This window comes from Macrotis lagotis, chromosome 3 (genome assembly GCF_037893015.1).
Source record: "Macrotis lagotis isolate mMagLag1 chromosome 3, bilby.v1.9.chrom.fasta, whole genome shotgun sequence".
NCBI classification, from domain to species: domain Eukaryota; kingdom Metazoa; phylum Chordata; class Mammalia; order Peramelemorphia; family Peramelidae; genus Macrotis; species Macrotis lagotis.
Window position 1 is genome coordinate 222,298,301 of NC_133660.1, and position 22,845 is coordinate 222,321,145.

The window sequence follows — 22,845 nt, forward strand, 5'->3', positions numbered from 1 at the left end:
GGAAAGTTTTAAAACTTTCAGACGAACCCAAGATAGTCAGATGAGTCCAAGTGTTGAAGATTGGAGACTTTGAGTATGAGTCATGGATTTGCTACTGACTCATTTATATAATCTTGGACAAATCACCCCCCCCCGGGCCTCGGTTTCCCCACTTCTACAGTGAGGGTGTTGACCTAGATTATGCCTTAACTCTAAAGCCATATGACTGGTGTTCAGATGAGAGCCTATGCTGGCAGAGGAGAGAAGGGCACTCAGAAATTGGATCAGGGTGGGAGAAGGGAGCACTATTGGTTATTTTAGAGAGGCCTCCAAGAGAGACTTTAGAACATAGAATATCAGAACTGAAGGAATTCTTGGAGGTCACCTTATTCAATCCTTTTATTTCACAAATGTAAAAACTAAAGCAGAAGTAGAAGAAACTTATTCAAGGTCCATAAATTCATTCAGAGCTGAGATTTGAACTCAGGACTCTTCGCCTCTGATAAATTTTTCTCCCATATTTTCCCACAATGCCATTGCCAAAGACGTGGAACTGTAGTGGATGTCTGAGTGTTTGGTAGCTCCAGGGTGGTACAGCTCTGTCCTAATATACCAGCTCATCTGGAAGCAGCGTGGTCCAGGGTGAAGAGGGTGTTTCTAACCCTAAGATGGATCAAATGAACTTAAATTTAGAACTTAAAGAGACTTTTCAAGAGCATCTCGTCTGACCCTCTCATTTTTCTGAAATGGAAACCCCCAGAGGGGTTCAGTGATTTTTTTTCAGTCATATAGGTAGTAAATGTCAAATCAAGGAATTTGAACCTAGGGCCTGGGACTCCAAATCCAATATTTTCCCAATTGTATCACCATATTTCTCAGGCAATTCCCTGAACTGCTAAGCCTCCATTTCCCTATCTGTAAAATAAGATGATATTTATGCCACCTGCTCTATAAATCTTTAAGGCTCTGCAGAAACCTCAGTTATTTGTTCAGATGCGGGGGGAGGAAACTGGAAGGAAGACAGGCAAGGTTTTTCAGAAGAGAGGAATAGAGAGACATTTCTCAAAAAAATGAAATTGAAAGAGTTCCAATAAATGTGGCTCCTGCTGCTGCTGTTAGATAACCATAGTGGTCAGTTCTATTTCCGGGTCCCACGTCATGATGACAAGAAACCTCCTCCCCGCCTTTTAAGTTTCTGTTTTCTGAAAAGGGGTAGAGGGAAGAGGAGGCCAGCCCCTTGGAGATACAGCCCTGCTTAGCACCTCCTGCTGAAAGGAGAGGAGCAGGAACAGCTAGGAGAGGCTTCCCCATCTCCAGGGAGGCAGCAGGGGGTGGAGAGCTGCATGGCAGGATGGTCCTGGCAGGGATGCTTCATACCAACCATCACAATACAGTAGAATTATTATATTTGTATTATATGATTATAGTCATCATTATTGTAGCAAGCATTTGTAGAGTTTCTATGGTAAATTAGGCAACGTTTTGAGCATTTGACCAATGCCATCTTATTTGATCCTCATAACAACCCTGGGAGGTAGGTTTGCTGTTGAGGAAACTGAGGCTAACAGATTTTTTTTAATGGTTACACAGCTAGGAAATGTCTGGGTCTGAATTCGAACTCTGGTCTTCATGACTCAAGCCCATCACTCTCTCCCCCAAGCAAGGACCTTTTGAGATTATTTGACCACTCTTCACTTTATGTCTAAAGAAACTGAGGCTCAGAGAAATGGGACTTTTCCCAACGTCTCATCATCACCACTCCTAACCTAACTCTCTTTGCATCATGACTGTGACTTGTAGCTCCTGAGGTGGGAAATCCTAAGGTAAAAAGGCTTGATGGGGTTCTGTGTCAAAGCCTTTTGGGCTAGGCCAGGCAGCAGATTTGGAGTCGGGGGCTTAGGCTTAGTTGTGTGGGGAATCTCTTCCTCTCTGAGGGCCTTGGTTTCCCTCCTCTGTAAAGTGAGGGTGATGATGGCTCTAAAACTTTGCAGAAGCCTTGGTGCCCGCAGCAGCCTGGGAGTCTTGGAGCTAGAAGGTCCCTCTGCAAACAGTGGTTCTGCTTAGTGCTGTCCAGAGAAAGGAAGGGAGGCTGTTCCAGGCTCTGCCCCAAGGACTTTTCAGACACAAGCTGAACAAGGATCAGAGCCGGTGTCCTCACCTGTCCATTCTCCCTCCACCATGATTCCGTCCTGTCAGCAGGAAGAGTTCTGGTCTAAGAATCAGGAACCCTGTGTCCTTGACTGTTCTGAATGATTTGGATCCACTGTCCTTGTTTGAGCTTCAGTTTCCCTATATGTGAAAAGAATAGGTAAACTCAGGGTTCCCTTGCAGCTCTAATATTCTATAAATTATGCTGTCACTTTTTCTACTATACTAATTCAATAAGGAGAAACAGTGAACTGGGACATGTTTGGGGTATGCTTGTGGCCAGTGGGCAGCAGGGATGGTGCCCAATAAATGCTCATTGGTCAGTTTAGTCTCAGAAGTTTCCAAGTAAAATGGGTTGCACCCCACCAGAGGAAGATCATGTTCTTTCCTATCCTCAGAGCTTAAAACATTTTTACTGATATTTATATTTCCACATCACTTTTATTTATAAATTTATCCCTTCCTACCTAGCAACTATCCTTTGTTCCAAAAATTAAAAAAAAGAATCCAAAAAAATAAAAGAAATAATAGGTAGTGTTTATATAATATTCAAAGGTCTGCAAAGTTTTTAACAAATATTCTGACTTGATCCTCACAGGGACCCTGGAAGGGAGGTGCTATTATTGCCCTCATGTCACAATTGAGGAAACTGAGGCAGTCAGAGGTGAAATGACTTATCCAAGGTCACATAAGCCTAGTGCTTGGAACACGGATTTCAACTCCAGGCTTTCTGATTTCAAGTCTATTCACCTAGCCTTTAGTTCGCAAAACTAACATGTGATCACCTAAACTTGCCAGTATATTCAGTGTTCCACACCTGCAGTCCATCACCTCTTCAGTGAAGAGATTCAGAAGACTCATTGTTGTAATCTCTTGACAAACTTGGCCAACCATGTTTCACTGAACTGGGTGTGTGACAGAAGTCTTGCTGATTTTAGTCTTTGGAAGGGACTACCCTTTAGGTGGTCTGAGATAGCCAAGCATTTTCTCATCCTTTTTTTCCAGACCCATGTCTAGAAGGGAAGGAGGGCATAGATGAGGCATGGGAAATGTGTATGATCAACAGCCAAGAATTCTGGTCTCAGGGGTATTCAAAGTGGGCAGCACCATGTCTGAAAAAACACGGCCCTATGATGGGAGTGATCAAACTGGGAGGCCTTCAAGGTTTCTCCTACTTTTGACTGTCTCCAGTTCTGGGACTGAGAATCCTTCTTGCAGATTGTATGTTTGGTAGAAAAAGGAAAGAAAACAAAATGGGACACAGTCTGTGAAGGAGGCCAGAATGAGGCTGTCCTGGTGTGGGGAGTGAATAGAATCATTAATTGTGAGGCAGGAGGCCCTTATACATTCTGATCTTCTGGTGTTGCCTTGGACAAAACCTTCTCCAACCTGTTTCTTTATTTTTAAAATGTCTTCCTGGCTTCAGAGAATTATGGTAAAGAGCAGATAAAATATGGACAGGGAGATTCCTGTACAAAGGACCAGCTGTGGCTACTATTCCCAATAGTTACCTCCTCTTGGTATTTGCTCAGGTCTTCCTTAGACAGGGGAGGGATGAAAAGGAAGGGAAAGAGAACCCAGCTGGTTCCCCTGAGGAGTTGTGTGCTCAAAAGACAAAACTTTTCTTGCACACAGATCCCTAAGTTAAGACTCAGGACCTAAGGGAGGAATTCTCCAGGAAGATAGAGGAAGGGAGAATCCCTGTGGGTTGTCCCTCTCAAGGAAGGCTTCCCAGAGGAAGCAGATCACCCTTGGAGAGAAGGAAAGGGGAGAAGAAGAAGCATTTCTATGGTAGGAGAATGGTGAAAGAACCAGGTGAATGGAGGGCAAGAGGAGACCCTTTGGGGAGGCGGCGGCGGGGGGGACATGAATGGAGAAAATAAGGGTGGAAAGAGAGGTTGAAGCCACTTTGTGAAAGGCAATGAATGTTGACAGAAGGAGTCATTGCAGCAATGAGCACTGAATATGCACCTATTGTATACCTGTTGTAGATTCCTTGGGGAATCACAATTTAGTTGAAGGATTAAACACAGAAAGCTTATTATTGCAAATATTGTGAAGGAAATGTCAGAAATAATGAGAATATTAGGCGAAGTCCCTCCAGTTCTGAGGAGTTAATCGTGGTAGAGATGAGGCCCTAGAGCCAAGTGACCTTAGGGATTCTTGAAACCTCATGACTGGGGATAAAAACAAAAAAACAAACAAAAAACAACAACAACAAAAAAAACCTCATGGCTGTATAGACCAGCTCGAGAGGGCAACCAGGCTATCCCCTTCCCTTGACAGAGGATGCCCAAGCTGAATGACTGGGTGCCTCGAAGCATGGGAGCCGGGGACAGGCTAGGTGATCACTGACCACACTCCCCGCCCCCCCCAACCAGACCTTCAAGAACTAGGAAGAGGAACCAAGGAGCTGAGTTCTAGTCCTAGTTGGGGGGAGATCCTTAGGATATAAAGTAACACGAAATCTTGGAAAGGTCGTTTTACAGGTGAGGAAACTGAGGCCTAGAGGCAGTGATTGCTCAAAAGTCCCACATGTAGTCAGTACAAGGGACTATTAATCTCAATAATAATGTTTTATTTGCATATATTATAATGGCATGATATTTTAATATTAATTGTTCCTTTTGCAATAGTACTTTGAGATTTTCAATCTACAGTAAGCAGTTTAATAAGTGACTATTACAAGCAAATACCTATGTCAGCACCTATGGAGATACAAATAGTCCAAACAAATCAGACCCTGCTCTCAATGAAGGCATGTTTATAGGCTTGTAGGCCTAGAGCTGGAAGTGCCTTCTGATACCATTTAGTCTAATCCTGAGTCCCTGAGCCTAGGGTCACTCAGGTAGTAAGTGATAAATGTGGGATTCAAACGCATATCTTTTGACCCCAGTGCTAGTGGTTTTGGGGTTTTTTTTTGACTCTCATCAGTCTGGTTAAGAAGATTATAGGTATCATGGTTACCATTACATAGATGAGGAAACTGAGGCTTAGCAGACAAAAGGAACTTGCCCAGAGTCCCCTAGCTGAGTGTCTGAGTGTCTCAGCTGGGATCTGCGCCCAGCTCTCCTGCTCCTCTCTGCTCCTACGTGGCGCTTGTGGGATTCTGAGATGCCTTGGAGGAGTCCTCCCTGCCAACGTCAAGGCTGAGCTCCGTTTGGAAACTGGCCTCCGCCTGGCTTCCAGCATCTCCACTTCTTAGCTCTGTCCCCATTACTCTCGAGTTGGGAGGCCCTGGGGAGGGCACCCAGGCCATTCTGACCAGGAATGCCCTCGCCAGCCTCCCTGATGAGCCGACTCACAGATTGATTTGGTGAATAATTTTTTTGCTGATTTGGGGACTGACTTCTTTATTTTGTTTGTTCTTTGGACAGGTCTTCACACAACGAGCTAGAAAAGCATAGGTAAGTACCCAAAAAAAATTTTTTTTGGGGGGTCATGTTATAGAATGACTTTCCCATATCCAGATTTCTGCTTGTCCAAATGTCACCATCTCAGGTTGGAGGAGACCTGGAGTTGGTTCAGTCCATCCATCTGAATTCCTTCCAATCTGCCTCTGGGCTAGAGTGGTTTGAGACAAATCGGGCCTCTGACTTTCTCCTTACACTGAGCATGGGCAAAGCTCTTCTTCCCCTATCCTGTGCCCTTTCCTCCGCTGCTATGGCTGGGGTTTTTTCGGCTGTTGTTTTGTTTTTTAGAACTGTGCCTGTGTAAATGTTTATGGGGAAGTAGAAGTTTTGGAAGGGAGGGTAACAAAGGGACTGCTTACACCAGAGGAGAATTGTCAGCAGGGGTTCGGTTTGATCCCACCAAAGACCACTTTGGGAGGGAGGGTACCCTTCCTTCACTGGAAGGATGGGGTAAAACCTTCCATAGGAAGGAGAATTTGATCTGAGCTTTGAAGGAAACTGGGACCCTAAAGTTGTGACCTGATGAGTATATGAACTGGGGTCTTAATTAGAACAATTTTCTGTCGGCTTTAACTTTACAAATAGTGCAAGTTTTATTATCTCCATTTCACAGAGGAGGAAACTGAGTCCCAGAGAATTTAAATACCTTTCTCCCATGATTGCATGGTTAATGTGTGCAAGAGATGGAATTTAAAACCAGGAAGGCCTCCTGAATCCTGAATCCTAACATTAAATTGTACTTATTATCCCAGCTCATAGGGTTCAACCTCCTCATTTTAAAGATAGGAAAACTGAGGATGAGAGATTTTTGCCACAGGTAACCTAGGCTGTAAGGTGGTCAGGTCTCTGACTTTAAAGGCAGGCCCTTTCTATTATACCATAGCGCTAGACTGTGTTGGCCAAGAAATGGACTGGCCAGGTGCCCATTTATGCAAGATGGATTTATTTATTTGAACACACCAATTCATGAAGGCCTCTCTCCTAAGGTTTAAAGAAGAGGAGAGAGTTCTATGGTTTGACCCACATGAGAAAAATCATGAATCTTTGAGTAGTATAAAAAATAATTTCTTTCCAACCACCCCTGTGAGGTAGTACCTTATTTTCAGATGAGGAAATAGGCTCAGAAGTTAAATACAAATGAACAATGACTTGCCCAAGGTCACACAACAGTGTCACAGAGCCAGCACAGAAAACATGATGCCTGATTGGGAGGTATCACTGCCAGATAGTTGTTCAATTGTTTTGTACCCAGAATGGAAAACTCTGTTAACAGATGTGGGCTGATCAGAGTTTATGGACAACTTCCTTCACTTTGTACGCTGGGCTTCTCTTTTTTATTTTTGTCCCTTTATATTTTTACTTTTTTTTTATCCATGTGCATATGTTTATTTTTAAGTTACTTCTCTTTAGCCTTAGATTGTGTTAGCCTTTTTTGCCTGCCTTGTTGAATTTGAGATGCTCCAAAAAGTCCTTTTCCTTTGAAAACAAAGTGCTTACAGCCATACTTCTCCATTTTATTTATACCTCTGAAGTTGATTTTTTGAACCCCTCCCCCCCCCCATATATAACTTTTACCTTGACTTCTATTACTAGATTCTTACTGGTCAGCTCAACTGGATCTTTGTGGATCCCAACTTTGTCACCTGCCATCCATGTATCATCTATGCCTTTTAGCATGTCCTTGAGAGCCGAGAGCACAAGGGCAATCACGGATCTTGAAAGCACTTCCCTAATGACTTCCAGATTGATATTAAAAAGGAGGCTTGGGAGGCTGATCATTGAACATCTTCCAAAAGCCAGCAGCCCATGTCTCTCCATCTTTCTCCAAAAGGATGACTTGTGTTTTGACATTGTTTGGAGCTCTCCTGGTGACCCTGGCAGAAAAGAGAAGTAGGGTTGGCCTGGCATGATCTGGGCTTGATGAGGCAGGATCTGCTTCCCCTCCCCCCTATTTTTAGGTGGCAGGTGTCCAAAATCACTTACTGACCCCTAGTGTGCAAAGTCCATGTTCTTTTCCTTTTTTTATAAAAATGGAAGAAACCTCAATGACTTGAGATTCCTTTCAGGTCCGAGATTCTTTACCTCTTCTCCCTCCAACTCCATTGAGAAGCAAACCTGTTCTTCTCTCTCTGGGCTTCCCATATTCTTCATAATACTGTATTTGTTTCTGTTCTTTCCTTATTCCCCTTTTCCAGATTGTGGGCTCAAGGAGAGCAAGGGCCAGACTGGGTGGAAGGGATTAGAGGAACCAGCTAGTTCAATCTCTTCATTTTACAGATGAGAAAACCGAGGCCCAGTATCATACTGACCATAGTATTAGTAGCAAAAATTCTGGTCTTCCAATGAGTCTTTGTGTTTCTCACAGAAGATATGGGACCTTTTATGAAGAAGGATAAAATCTGGAGTAGGGAAGGAGAGGGCAGCACATTATACACCCCAAATTAAGAGAAGCTCTTTTGGGGGGGTGGGACGAGAAGGGAAGAATGAGTAGCTGTGACAGGATGTTGCAAAAGGAGAAACTTGATCATTGTTAGCAGTATCCAGACGTCGATTGAGCCACTCTATTGTCATGGGGTTTTTTGGAGATAGTTGGGGTTAAGTGACTTTCCTAGAGTCACACTGCTAGTAAACTTCTGAGGTCAAATTTGAACTCAGGTCTAATAACTACAGGACCAGTAGATAAAGCACTACTTAATTTTTCCGTAAACTTTCCCATCGATGGAGTTATTAAGTGGAGTCTAGAGGACTACACATAAAAGAGATCCTGCCTAGGTAGGGCCAGACTAGGTACCACCCCCTGAGGTACCTACCCTCTAACTCTGGGAGTTCATGCTTCTGTGATTTATTCCTTTGCTAGGGAGGGTAGACTCAGAATAGGAAAATGAATACAACCTATAAAGTAGGAATGATTTGATTTTCACCATTGAGCATCCCTCTAGAGAATCCAAACCTGCCCAGAATTCAAATTCTCACATAATTTGAGGTTCTTCTTTGCTGGGGAGCTTCTTTCTTCCTGAAGGCCAGGAGATGGTATAGAAAGGAAAGCTGTCTTATCTCTGTGCTTATGGGGCATTAATGCAACCTTGAAGAGGTATTGGTTTGCCACTCATACTCTTGGTGACCTGAGGATCCTTTTCTCACCCTCAGTTTTTGCATCTGTCAAATGGGAACAATCCTGTTTATCTCCCCTTCTGTGCTAAGGGTGAGGGATTGAACTGATTGATTTCTACCCTCTACTCCCTCTTCTGATATTCTAAGATTCCATGGAAATGAGTAGTGCTTGAGGAGAGATCCTCCAGGGGAAAAAAAATGGGACATAACTCACTTGGGGTAGGGCAGGTTGTATCCTGTAATGGGAAGAAGAGAGGTAGGTCTGGGATCACAGTTGTCAGTTAGAATCCTGGCCCTACCCCTTCTTAACTGAGGCACACTGGTCAAGCCTTCTCTCACCTTTGAACTGTTTTACTCTTCTGTAAAATGGAGAGAAATCCTAAGCATTCTAGAAAAGTCAATTCTTATCATTAGTATATGGTAGGGGAAAGATTATTGGATTAAGAGTCAAGAGGCCGGGGGCAGCTAGGTGGCGCAGTGGAATAAAGCACCAGCCCTGGAGTCAGGAATATCTGAGTTCAAATCTGGTCTCAGACACTTAATAATTACCTAGCTGTGTGGCCTTGGGCAAGTCACTTAACCCCATTGCCTAGCAAAAACCTAAAAATAAAAAAAAAAGAGTCAAGAGACCTGGGCTCCCATCCTAGCTCTTTGGCTCACTAGGTGACTAATTTGGGCCTCAGTTTCCTCCTCTGCATGATAAAAGATTTGGATTTGATCCAGGGTTCCTAACCTTTTCTGGAAGTCTGATGAAGCCAGAGCCATGTAATAGAAAGTAAAATACTATAGATTATGGTGGGATCCAGTTATGTTGAAATATAGTAATCAAATGAAATTAAAAAAAAAAGTTCCCAGTCTCCAGGTTAAGAACCTTTGGAGAAGATCATTTCTAGAGTCCATATGACCTCTAAATCCTGCAATATGATGATAGTGGTGGTAATGATAGATGATAAGAGAAAATGTGCCCCAAATTCCCTGTGACCTGTCCATCATACATCTCTTCCCCTCAGAGCTTCAGTTGGGTACATGAGGCAGACACCATCCTCTCCCCACAGGTACTTAGTAAACATCTGGGGACCCAGGGATAGGCAACCAACCTGCCTGCCTTCCCTGGTCACTTCAGGCCCTAGGTGGGGCCAGAACACACAGTTCTGCAACTTGTGTTTCCTGGAAGGGGAGTCTCCCCAGAGAGAGCCCGAGCTAGGGACAGAAGGTTCCGAACAGTGGGCCACCTGGGGAGTGGCTAGACGTTCATGGAAGGTTCCCTGTTCCCACCCCTGCAGCTGATGGCTCACATCCCTCACATTTCTGCCAAGATCACATTTCCTAAGGGAGCACTCCCATCCTCTTGTCTCCTCTGATCCTCCCAATATCTGGGGAGGCTGAGAGGTAGGTCACAGCAGGAGTTGGATCCCGAACCAGACTCAGATACGATCATTCATTTCTATGGCACCTTGAGGTTAACTAAGCCTCTTCCTCCCAACAACTTGGATACAGGTCAGGCAAATCCTGTAGAGCCCGCATTCAGAGGAGGAAGCCGATCCTTAGACTGAACAGGCAAACCTTGTTGTTGTGGGGGCTCCCTTGGTCCCCTCCCCAAGTAGGACAATCTAGTGGGAACAGAGAGGATTTGTCAGACATCAGAGTGCTGGAGCCTGGGCTGGCATCCCCAGCTGCAGAGGCTCCCCTTGGTTTAGACACCCAGTATCAAGCATCAGGGATGTTACGGGGGTGCTTAGCAGAGGAGGGGGGACTTCCAGGTGGAGGATTCTGGGGCAGCCCAGTGTAACAAGCCCTGGTCTTTCCTAGGATCTCTCTAGAATGCCCATAGCACCCAGAGGCCTTGAGGAAAAGCATTGTTGATTTCCAGGAGCTCTTAGCCAGAGTAAGCCTTTATTAAGCTACTGTGTGTTAGGAAGACAAAGAAGAAACCAGTTGTTTCCCTTAAAGAATAAGTACATTCAAAGTGATCCCCACTCCTCCACTGTCCCAGATGAGTTGAGACCTCTGCTAGCAAGGGCAAAGGATACCTGTTCTGAGCTGGAGGGAAGGCTTGTCCTGGAGTCAGACAGTCTAGACTGGAGTCCTAACTCTGACCCTGGGCAAGCAATGCGGCTTCCCTTTCCATCATGGTCCTCTGAGCTCTCTGCCCCAGGAGCCCAGGCTCTTTCATTCATTGCTGTCACCAGGCAGCCCTGCTCTGGTTGGAGCGGCACAGAAGCCTGGGGAGGGCTGCCATAAGAGGGCACCCCCTCCTGCCTTGGCTCTCTGTCCTCCTACATCCAATTTGCCCAGGGTGTGCTCAGAGACCTGTCCCCTCCTTTTCATAAGGTCATGCCCAGCTTCTGGTCCAGACAAGTAAGTAAGATTTATCACCTTCATCCCTGTACCGCATGGGAGGTTGAAGAAAGGGGATCTGTCTTCTAGGAATGTGATAGGCCAGAAGGTGCTTTCAGCCACCTCCCCTAAGGACCAGGAGTCTCGGGCTTTAAAGGATTTTGAGCTGAAGAAACTGGGACCCAGAAAAAACCTCAAAGTTGCCCAGGGTTCCAGAGGTTACAAGGGGCAGAGCTGGGATTTAAAATTAGGACTAATGTGTCTGAAGTTCTTTCCATTACGTCACCCTGCTGCTTTCCACCAGACTGTAACCAGGTTCTCAAGTCATAGAATGTACAATATCTCAACTGGAAAGGACCTGAGAGATAGGCTGTCAGAACTGGAGGGACCTTAATAGAATGGCAGAGCTGGAGACACCTTAGAACACAGAATGGCAGAACTGGAGGGAGCTTAGAACACAGAATGGCAGAACTGGAGGGAGCTTAGAACACAGAATGGCAGCACTGGAGGGAGCTTAGAATACAGAACGGTAGAACTGGAGGGAGCTTAGAATACAGAACGGTAGAACTACAGGGAGCTTAGAACACAGAATGGCAGAACTGGAGGGAGCTTGGAACACAGAATGGTAGAACTGGAGGGAACTTGGAACACAGAATGGTAGAACTGGAGGGAACTTGGAACACAGAATGGTAGAACTGGAGGGAACTTGGAACACAGAATGGCAGAACTGGAGGGAACTTGGAACACAGAATGGCAGAACTGGAGGGAGCTTGGAACCCAGAATGGTAGAACTGGAAGGAACTTGGAACACAGAATGGCAGAACTGGAGGGAGCTTGGAACCCAGAATGGTAGAACTGGAAGGAACTTGGAACACAGAATGGCAGAACTGGAGGGAGCTTGGAACACAGAATGGCAGAACTGGAGGGAGCTTAGAACACAGAATGGAAGAGCTGGAGGAAGCTTGGAACACAGCATGGCAGAACAGAAGGGATCTTGGGACATAGAATGGCAGAGCTGGGGATGTTTAGAACCCAGAATGGGAGACCTAGAAGGGAACTTGGAGACCATCTAACCCAACTCCCTTGTTCTTTAAAGGAACCTGAGTCCCAGAGAAGGGAAGCGACTTGCCTGAAGCCACACAGTCTGTGAAAGTTAGTTATAGAATTTGACTTCCAATCTCCTGACTACTCATCCCAGACTCTTTATTACATGGAGTGTTCTAAGTGAGCTGGTCATTTCTAACACATTTGATCTTTGAGTGGGCTCATCAAATTTTTGTATCTTGGTAGAAAACTGCACCCTTTTCCCAAAGGCCCCGCCCTTTGTTCTTCCTCCTCCTTTTATTCTTTCTCTCTTGGCATCCTAGTCACATAATGCATGCTGGGAAACGTCTTCTGCCTCCTGAGTTATTTCCTTAAATTGTTGCAGTTTTGGACCTGACCTCCACCCAGTCCTGGAGGGATGGCTATGGTGAGTCTTGTTACTGAGTCCCAGAGCTTTTCTTGCCTTCCGTGGCCAAGTAGGCCCGATTGAATTTTGACAAAGTGAGCCTTTGGGTCTCCTCAACAGCCTACCCCTCAGCTGGGTTGTAGCCAAAAAAAAAAAAAAAAAAAAAAAGCCTGAGTAAAGTGATCCATCCAAAGAAATGGAGAACCTCTGCCCCGAGTGATGATTCTGTGACTGGAAGCCATAGGTTTGAATGATTTATCCCTAAATGTTGTCAAAACATTTTGCTGTGGGAAGATTTGAATTTGGGTCCTCCAGGCCCTGTGACTGTTTCCTCAGCAGTTAAAATGGGCGTAATGATATAGATCTATATTGTCTGCTTCACAGAGTAGTTGTGAGTAAAGTTCTGTATAAACTTTAAAATGGTAGGGGCAGCTAGGTGGCATAGTGGATAAAGCACCGGCCCTGGAGTCAGGAGTATTTGGGTTCAAATCTTGTCTCAGACACTTAATAATTACCTAGCTGTGTGGCCTTGGGCAAGCCACTTAACCCCGTTTGCCTTGCAAAAAAAAAAAACCAAAACAAAACCTAAAATGGTAAAGAAATGGGGACCAGTAGGAGTCATAATACTAATCTGTGGTAATTAATAAGTTGCTTGGGCCCCATTTGCCTTGCAAAAACCTAAAAAAAAAATATAATAAGTTGCTTGGGCCAAATCCCTTAACTACTCGAGGTCCTCTCTTTTCCCATCATTTATGACTTTGTACTATCCATTTCTATAATTGTATTAGAGCATATTGAATTGTAAGCTTTTAGAAATTACCATTGGCCACCTGAACTTTGTGATTTTATATAGTTGTACCCTCTTTCCTTGGAGAATTCCAGTTTCCCTTTAATTTGCTTCCTAGTCCTTCTAGGCATCTAGATGGCACTGGCCTTGGAGTCAGGAGGATGAGAGTTTGAATTCAACCTCAGATACTTGATACTCATTAGCTGTGTGACCTTGGGCAAGTCACTTAACTCTGATTGTCTTGCATCCAGGACTTTCTCTAGTTGTTCCGATTCATATCTGGCCACTGGATCCAGGTGGCTCTGGAAGAGAAAGTAAGGCTGGTGACTGAGCACAGTCCCCCTCACTCAGATCCAATTCATGTGCTTGTCATGGCCTCATCTCCCCTGATGTCATGGTCTTCCTCCGGAATAAAGAATAAATATCATCATCATCAGTTCTGCTGAAGGCAGACCCTACTTAGGATTTCCTTATGCTGACTATCAGAGCTGCAAAAACCTTCAGAGAGGGCCTGTTCTAAGCTCTTCTTTTAGAAGCTCCCTGACAGGAGCCTTCTGCTTGGTCTATATTCAACAGCAGTTTTCACCAGTCAACTTTTTTTTGTAAGGTTTTTAAATTTTGCATTTTTCTCCCTCCTTTCCTTCCCTCCCCTCTCCCCCTACAGAAAGCAATCTAATATAGCTCTTCATGTGTAACTATGTTAAACATAGATCCATATTTATCATGTTGTGAAAGAATTAAATCCAAAGGGAAGAAAAAAATGACATAATGCACAATACAACTCTTAAAAATTGAAGATAATAAGCTTTGGTCTGCATTTAAACTCCACAGTTCCTTCTCTAATTATGGATGATATTTTCCATCATACGTCTTTTAGAATTGTCTTTGATTATTGTACTGCTGAAATGAACAAGTCCATCATGCTTGATTATCATCCTATGTTGTTAGTGTGTGGTGATATTCTTTTGGTTCGACTCATTTCACTCAGCACCAATTCAGGCAAGTCTTTCCAGGCTTTTCTCAAGTTTTGTCCCTCTTGATTTTTCATTGAAAATGAAATTTTCATTGAAAATCAAGAGGGACAAGCCATTCCCCAATTGATGGACATCCCCTCAATTTTCAATTCTTTGCCACCATGAAAAGAGCTACTATGGTTATTTTTGTACATGTGGGGGTTTTTTACCCTTTTTCATGATCTCTTAATCTAGAAGTGGTATTGCTGGATCAAAGGGTATACCCAGTTTTATTGTTCTTTGGGTATAATTTTAAATTTCTCTCCATAAAGATTGATCATTTTCCTTTTTAATCATATTGGCCAATTTGATAATTGAGATGGTACCTCAGAGTTGTTTTAATTTGCATTTTCATATTCTGTAGTGATTTAGAGCAGTTTTGTATGACTATAGAATTTAATTTCTTCAACTAAAAACTGAATATTCATGTCCTTTGACCATTTATCAATTGGAGAATGACTTTGTTTTCTTATAAATTTGACTCAGTTTGCCATATATTTTAGAAATGAGTCCTTTTTCAGAAACATTAATTGTAAAAATTGTTTCCCAACTTACTGCATTCTTTTTAATCTTGGTTGCATAGGTTTTATTTGTGCATAAACTTTTCAATTTAATGTAATCAAAATTATCCATTTTGTCTTTTATAATGTTCTATATCTCTTCTTTGGTCACAAACTGCTCCTTTTCCATAAATCTGACAGATAAACTATTCCTTGGTCTCCTAATTGACTTTTATGTCTAAATCTTGTGCTTATTTCAACCTTATATAGGGTCAGCAAGAATTTCTTAAGCACTAGTCATGTACCAGACACTGACATTTGGTGCCCAAGTCAAGCTTGCCCTTTACTAATTGAATTGCTTCCATTTTTTCCTGACTTTTATGGTTTACAAAGTGCTTTCTTTCCTCCCAACAATTCTGTGAGACAAATGATGCAAGGATTATTTTCATTTTATAGATAAAGAAACAGACGCTTATCTAAGGAGCTTCTAAATTCTTAATGTAGATGCCCTCCTCCCCATTCTTAGTAAAACAAAACCAAACAAAAAGTGACAGGACGAGGTGCTTTGATACTACCAGTTATACCAAGAGTTTTGTCCTGAGCGATTTGGTTTTTATCCAGATTAGATGGCAACAGACACAAAAACATTCAGCAAAGGAAAGAATGAAATAATTTATCCAAGGTCATACTGCTAATCAGTAAATGCTTTGAACTTGAGTCTCCTGATTCCAATTCTCTTTTTCATCTCATTCTCCTGGGCTCCTATATAGAGGGGTAAAACCCTAAAAATCCCATGGGCTGCCTAAATTTTGAATTTTCCTTATGTTTTAGAGGGATGCCTGTCAACCTCTGATTTAACTTGGAAGTTATTCATATCTTTTTTTTTTTTTTAGCAGCTTGCATTGCATTGATTTGTCTCTGTTTAAAATAGGTCTTATGGGGAAGGTTGAGGAATGAGGTGGAATAATGGGAGTAAACTTAGTAAAGAGCACCCGAGGGGACAGGGATGCTGATTAAAAATAATAAAAATGATGACTCAAAGTTCTCTCATATTTTAAGGCTTACAAAACAGTTCCTTCACCACCCTGTGTGTGGTGTGTGGTGTGGTGTGTGTGTGTGTATGTGTGTGTGTGTTTCACTTCCATTTTATAGGTGAAGAAACAAGGGGTTAGAAAGGTGAGACACACTGTGTCCAAAATTCCTGCCCTCCCCTCCTTTCACTGTTGAGTTCCTACCTTTAAATACCGCCTCCTTCATGAAGCCTTCCTTGATTTCCCTTGGTTGGTGAGATCTTCTGCCCGGCTGTAATAGAGAACTTGAATTCCTCGGTGGTGTGGGTGTTGTGTAAAGGCCGTGTGGTCATCTTTGGACTGAGCTGTAGGGAACAGGGACTTACTCAGACCTTGCCTTTTCTTCAGCATTTAACAGTTCTCTACACACAGTGGGTACTTTTAAATATGTGTTAGCTTGAATTATGGAATATAGCAGATATAACAGTGAAATTAGTGGGGTTGGCACTTGGAAGCCTTGATTTAAAGTCCAGCATGACTTTGCTAAGGAAGCCTTAACTTCTTGAACCTCCATGTAATAAAATTTCTGAGATGGAAGGGACCTCTGGTTAGCTAATCTCCTAGACTGTACACAGTCCTTTGTTGCTTGCTAGGGATGTGACTGTGGCCAAGTCCCATAACCTCTATAGGCTTCAGTTTTCTCATCTGTAAAATAAGGTCAGAGTGGATAACCTTTGTTTAAAACCAACCATCTTTTGAATACTTACTACTGATGTTTTTGCATTGTCCCCAACACCTGAGTTTGGATTGAAAAAACAATTGCATTGATTTGAAATTGTCCCATTTGGGAAGAAAAATGGATCCAAGCCTGGGCAGGTCTTGACATTTGCTCATTTTCCGAAAGTCATAGACAGTATTTTTCTCATAACAAATGCTATGATAGAGGAAGTACAGGTATAATTATGAAAGTGGTTTTATAGATGAGGAAACAAAGGCTCAGCAGGTGAATTGTCACATAGCAGCAGAGCCCAGGACTGGAACCCAGAGATTTGCTGATTCTTATCAACTTGAGCAAGATTCAAGAAACAACTGATCCCACAGACCTGGGACCCCATGCTTGTGTGAAAGGGATGGTGTCCATCTGGCATAAAGTTAGTCTTTCGTGAGCAAGGCGTCATGTTCCTTTGTGTTCTTGGACATGTTTGAGCACTGGGTGAAGAATTTCTTGGCTACTACTATTAGTCGTAAAGAATGTCTACTACTATGAGGAGGGATTGCTATCTGCTTTAGTGGAGAGAGTTACTATATTGATCAGAGCAGTGGGTAGAAGTAACAATGATTTAAGCAAAAAGCTTCCTGACCATCAAAAGCATCCAAAAGTACAATGGGCTACTTCATGAGGTAGTGAATTCGCTATCACTATAGATTCTAAATGGAGACTGGGTAGCAAAGAATAATGAATGTCATAGGGACGTGCCTGTTCAGTGCAGATTGGATTAGATGCCCGCAGAGGTCTCCAAAGAATCTCTCAGATTTAAAGGAAAGGAGGAAGGACTTTAGTTCTTTTTTCTCTTTAGCCCTCCAAATCCACAAAATGATGTCGATTGCTGAATTGATCAGGCAGTTTCTGAAGGGTTTCTGCTGTGGGCTGAAGTGGAGGGGACAGTAAGAAGATTGAATGCTTCCTTTCTCACGGGGCCCAGATTCTAGAACAGAGGCTGATGACAGAATCTCCTAAATTTAGTGCCTCACTGTTCTTTTTCCCAAAAGAAATCCTTGCCAATCCTCGCCCCTGGAAGCCGCTGATGGACCAACCCCAGGAAGTAAACAGAGCAGGCCTGCATTTCCTAAGCCGAGGACACAGTGTTACAGTTTCCCGGGGACCCACATGGCTGAGACGCCAGTGCCCAAAGCCGCTTTGTCATTAGGTAGTGGACAAAGTGCCTCCAGAAACCACCAAGATAAGAAAAATTGATTTGAGTTCTCCCTGAAAGCCTTGGTGAGCTGGGAGGAAGCTCCCTGTACTTGCTTGGTTGTCCTGAGCAACTTGGTAACCCACTGTTTGTTCCCTGGGGCCTGTGTGGTTTGGGGAAAGGAGCCAACTTGGAAGTCAGAAAACTCTGATTTTAATCCTGCTTCTGCCAGTTACTAATTATGTGACCTTGAGGAAGACCTATTCCTCTCTGTACCTCAGTTTCCTGATAGGTAAAATGGGGAGAATAATACTTGAACCCTGTACCTCATAGGGATATTAGGCAGGGAAAAGAATTTTGTAAATCTGGAAGGGGAGAGAGAGAGAGAGAGAGAGAGAGAGAGAGAGAGAGAGAGAGAGAGAGAGAGAGAGAGAGAGAGAAGATTGTGGTTATTAATAAGAGCACAGAAATTGGCCTCTCAGGAGAATGTGGTAAACTAAAATAAAGTGTTTTATGAAAGCAGCAGCTTCTGAGGTCTATGCCACATTTGCCCAGTCTCTGCTACCCTCAGCATCTTTATTTACAGACCTAGATGGTGAGAAATCACATGCAACCCAATTTCCTCCTCCTCCATTTTTTCTCAGAGTTCCAGTTCTGCAGTCAGAAGATGGGAGGTTGAACCCAAGCCCCATCACCACTTCCTGTCTATGAGACTTTGAGCAACCATTTCACTCTTTACAGCTCCAATTTCCTCATCTATGAAATGAGACCATTGCATTGGATGCCCTCCAGTCTCTCCTAATGCTAACTAATTGCCAAGGTCCTACCTCCTGAGTGATGGTGAGGTGGGAAATGGGTGGTCTGGGTAGTTTCCCCCCGCCCTGCTCCTGGATCTTTGACATCCAACGCTTCTGTTGTATCAATTACTCCAGGATCCTCTGATGTGATCTTAGGTCCTCCCAGTATTCAGTGTGGGCTCTTCCAAGGATGTTTCCCCCTTTTCATATTAGCCAAACTTTGCAGCAGCAAATACTTTAGAATGTGAGCTATTACTGTTATTTGTTGCTATTTTAGTGAAGACTAGACATGCTGGTAGGTCATGTTGATAAGAGAGTGAAAAATCAGGAAAGGAGATGATTGATGGAATGAGGACCAGTCTAGGTCTGATCACTCATCCACTCCATAAATTCCAGGCCCCTCTGTGGCATTGAAATTCCTTCTCAGTCTGGTCTAGCCAAACTGGCTTCCTTTCAGTTTTTCACATTTGAGAACTCCATTTCTTACATACCCCCCCTTCCCCCCCCCACCCCCTGTGCTTTGGTTCAAGCTGTATCATTGAAGCACATTCCCTCAAACTCATCCTTGTAATTTTCAGTTCTCAAATGCTAGCTCCTATATGAGATTTTTCTCTCCTATGTGCTAGTGCCTTTACTTACCCCCAAATCATTTTATATTCATCAAGAAAAATATGATGCTATGTGTACATGTTATCTCCCCTTAGGAATATGTAAGCTTCTTGAAGGAAGAGACTTTTACTTTTTGGTACATCTTGATGGATTTGGTGACTGGTTAGCTCCTTAAGGTGTAATTTATTTATGACTTTTGTCCCCAGTGTGTGGCACATAGTAAATGCTTCATAAATTTTTTAGTTGGATTGAAGTGAGTTGAATTCAAGTCCTTGAGGGACTTTGTGGTTTCAGACACAAGTGGAAAGGTTAGCCTTGGCAAGGAGGAGGGCTATCTGAACCTGAGACCCCAGGGAAAGAAGAGAAAATAAGTCCAACAGATACAGTATTAAGGAAGGAAGATGAGAACATTCATATCCAATGGCCTTAACCTTTGTGTATCCCAGAATGCCAGTTAGGATGATTCAAAAGTTTTTTTAATTTTAATTTAAAAAATTTATTTTATTTTATTTTTTTTTAGTAAGGATGATTTTAGAAGCCATCCACCTCTATAGGAGGTGAGGTCATCTATCTGCTGAAAGAGATTGGAGGAGCTTGAGAACAGAGGAGGCATGGAATCACTATTTACAGATGAATTAAGCTAGAGGGTGTATATCAGAAATGGATAAAAGGATTGCCATGTAGACATGTGGGGGACCCTAGGATCCTAGATCTATAGCTGGAAGGGATCTCTGGGTCATCTTAGCTAACCTTCCTATTTGACAGATGCAAAGGTGGAGACCGAGAGTGGGAAAGGGACTTGTTAAGGTTCATTTAGCTCATTAAATGACAGGGCTGGAATTTGAACCCAGGTTCTCTGACACTAGAGCCAAGGTTTTATACTTTGTACTGTCGGGCAATAGTTGTTTATAGTAGCTATGTACACAGTTTTGTGAGTTGGGTGATGGGGAAGTTGAGGTTGTGTTGGATTAATCTGGCAGCCTCTAGAGGTTAGAGGATGTATAGTTTCATGTCTTATTGCCACCAGCTAATCTTTGGCGGGGGCTGCCAGCAGGACAGCTCAGGAAGAAAACCCAAGAGACCTCTCTTTGGAGATAACAGCAGAAATCTGGGGAAATGACTGCTGTGAACTGATTGGTCTTGGGTAAGGAAAGGGAGAAATTCATGGTGTACCAGGAGTGTGTGTGTGTGTGTGTGTGTGTGTGTGTGTGTGTGTGTGTGTGTGTATTTTACTGTATTTTATTTATAGAACTTAATAGAATACTATAGAAAAGCCTAATGACTTTCATTTTAAAGGATTTTAATGAAGTTAATCATCACATGGGAACAGAACCCTCACATCAACCATGTTGCTTTGAACATAGAAGATGCCCATTGAATGAATGAGTCTCTGCTCTCAGGCTAAGACTGTTATGGGGGATATGGGTGGGGGAGAAGGCAATATAAGATTCCTATGAGGGTATCCCAGTCTTGAAGCAAACTGAACAACCTTTCTCTAAGAGGACCTGTGGCTCAGGGCTTCAGGGTCCTGTCCTCCCATCAGAGTCACTGGGGACTCCTAGAATGGGAAGGGCCTCCAGGAGCCTCTGACTCAGTTTCTCTTTCCCTATCCAGCCTCTCTAAGGAAGAGAGCAACACTCTGGGCTGGAGACAGGGGATTGACAGCTGGGCCTAAGAGTCAGGAAAACCCGAATGCAGATCCTACTTCAGTCACTTTGTGGCTCTGGGCAACTTTTCTACCCCATCACAATCTCCTTTGTTTATCATTCTTCCTTTGTCTTGGGAGTATGGTTTATGTAATTTCAAAACAAAAGTTTGTATTGCCAGAGATCTAGCCCTGAGCAGTCCTGAATGTTTGTTAAAGTGGATGGATTGGTGGGGGGAGGACATTCAGGGAGGAGGAAATGTTGAGGAGGCTGACCTGAGATGTCATTTCTCTAGTTCCAGAGCCTCTGCCCCTTCTTAAAGAGGTTCTTGCCATTAGGCAGAGTTTGGTCGGTTTTCAGAGGTCATTTGTTGGAGGCTTCCCCAGTGCCTGTAGTTCACCGTGCTCCCAGGATCTCTCTGCAGCTCCTCCTTAGGGACCATGGCCTTCCAGCTCAGGAGTAATCCCAGTCTGAGGGAAGACTGTAGTCAAGGAAGGAAGGATCCAAATTTGATTTTATTTCAGCTTTGAATTTACAACGAAGCTTCCACTTTCCAGACCCCTTCTTCCCAATCCAGAAGCTTTAAGGATTAATGATTCTCCTTAGAAATAGGAGCTCCCATTTCTGTAGAGCATTCTGACTCAGGGGACCCTCTTATTTGGTAGCTTGCTTCGTTGTTGCAGCAACTCTGGTAGTCTTATCTAAGATGATCCAGCTGTTAAGTAGGTTGAGGAGCTGGGACTTAAAATACCCACACAACAACACATCCGTGTGGATGGAGAACTTGATGTTTTCCCGATGAAGGCTACATTGCTCTTTCCATTAGTGTTCATAGAGGATGTTTGTGGGTTGGTTGAGAGACAGAGAGTAATGTAGGTGGGCTAAAACCTCAGATGTGATGGGAATAATTGAGATAAGGCTAGAAAGACCGAATGCCAGGCGATGAGTTAAACTTAACTTGGAAGGCAGTGGCCAGCATGGCATATTGGATAGGACACAGTCTTGGAATCTTTGAGCCTCTCCATCTCTGTTATGTAGCCCAGAAAGAATCTTTCTTACCTTTTCTGCTCTCTTGTCAATTTAGAGATACGATGTCCCAAGGTTCTGCCTTCATACACTGATGGGATATGTTTCATTCATTCCTGGGCTTCAGAGCCCACCTGACAGATGAGCCAGGCAATGCCACATTACAGGGCATTGGAACTGCCTCAGTGGCATATATCCACTAGGTACCTAGGTCGCCTTTGAGGCCTGGACTCTACAGGGGAGGCTCTGACTTGACTGCCTGGCAAAACCACAGCTGAATGGCACCATGAGATGGTGGACACCAGTCTTCTGGCTAGTCCAGTAGGACACACTGTCCTTTCTGCCTCCCTGTTCCTCTGAGTCCTTAGACCTTAAATTCTAGACTCCTGAGGGAAACTTCCGGCAAGATTGTGTCCCAGGTCTCACAATATCTTTTCCTTTCCCATCCATCTCTGTTTCTAATGAGGTGCTAATGACCAGTATTTGCAGCTTGATTGAAACAGTGCTCCTTCAGGGAGTTAGAAGGTTCCTTGGAAGGAGCCGTCCAAGCTCTAAGGAGTAAAACTCAACTGGAAAGAGGACCATGGGCTCATATCTTGGTCCGGCTTCTCTGGGGCCCCAGATCATATCACATTGATGCTTGCATACCTTGCCTCTGGATTGAGCCATTCCTGGGCATAGGAATACCTGGTGACAGAAATAACTTCCCTTTCAGGGAGGGAAGAGCCTCCTCCTTGGCAAGGTCTTTACACAAAGGCTGCTAGGCTAACATCTCTGCACCCCAAATGGGCCTTCTCCAGATTCCCTTGGCTAACTTGTTAACTCATAAGATTAAGAGCATTGAACATAGGAATAATTTTAAAAAATTAGAGTCCCAGAGTCTTGAGTTTTAGAATGCCCTAGAACATGAATTCTAAGCTAGTAGAGACCATGAAGGTCACCTGGTCTATCCGATGCCTACTTTCCAAAGGAGGATCCTGAGACCCAGAGCAGGGGGACTGCCTCATTGATGACCAAAGCAGCAAGATCACAGCAAATTTGGGGTTTGCACCCAGGTCATAATTCCCATTCTTTTGCCTTGTGTTGTTTCTGGTCTCCAACCCAAG

At 43.6% G+C, this 22,845-nt stretch overlaps 1 protein-coding gene and 1 long non-coding RNA gene across 6 annotated transcripts in view; one reads left to right on the forward strand and one right to left on the reverse strand.

Moving 5' to 3' along the window:
* Nucleotides 1-22,845, forward strand: part of MXD4 (MAX dimerization protein 4) — a 50,587-nt gene that overhangs the window by 8,371 nt on the left and 19,371 nt on the right. For both annotated transcript variants that reach the window (XM_074229921.1, XM_074229922.1), the window contains exon 3: nucleotides 5,505-5,534. In XM_074229921.1, coding sequence (XP_074086022.1) covers nucleotides 5,505-5,534 — 30 coding nt within the window. The remainder of the gene's footprint in view (nucleotides 1-5,504; nucleotides 5,535-22,845) is intronic.
* Nucleotides 1-22,845, reverse strand: part of LOC141518163 (uncharacterized) — a 36,360-nt gene that overhangs the window by 2,917 nt on the left and 10,598 nt on the right. The window contains exons 2-4 of one of the 4 annotated variants that reach the window (XR_012477117.1): nucleotides 15,974-16,113; nucleotides 7,142-7,414; nucleotides 2,138-2,268 (exon numbers count right to left, since the gene is read on the reverse strand). This is a non-coding gene — a long non-coding RNA (uncharacterized LOC141518163). Of the gene's footprint in view, nucleotides 1-2,137; nucleotides 2,269-7,115; nucleotides 7,415-15,973; nucleotides 16,114-22,845 lie in introns of all 4 variants that reach the window. The other 3 variants (XR_012477116.1, XR_012477115.1, XR_012477118.1) reach the window with 3 other exon arrangements.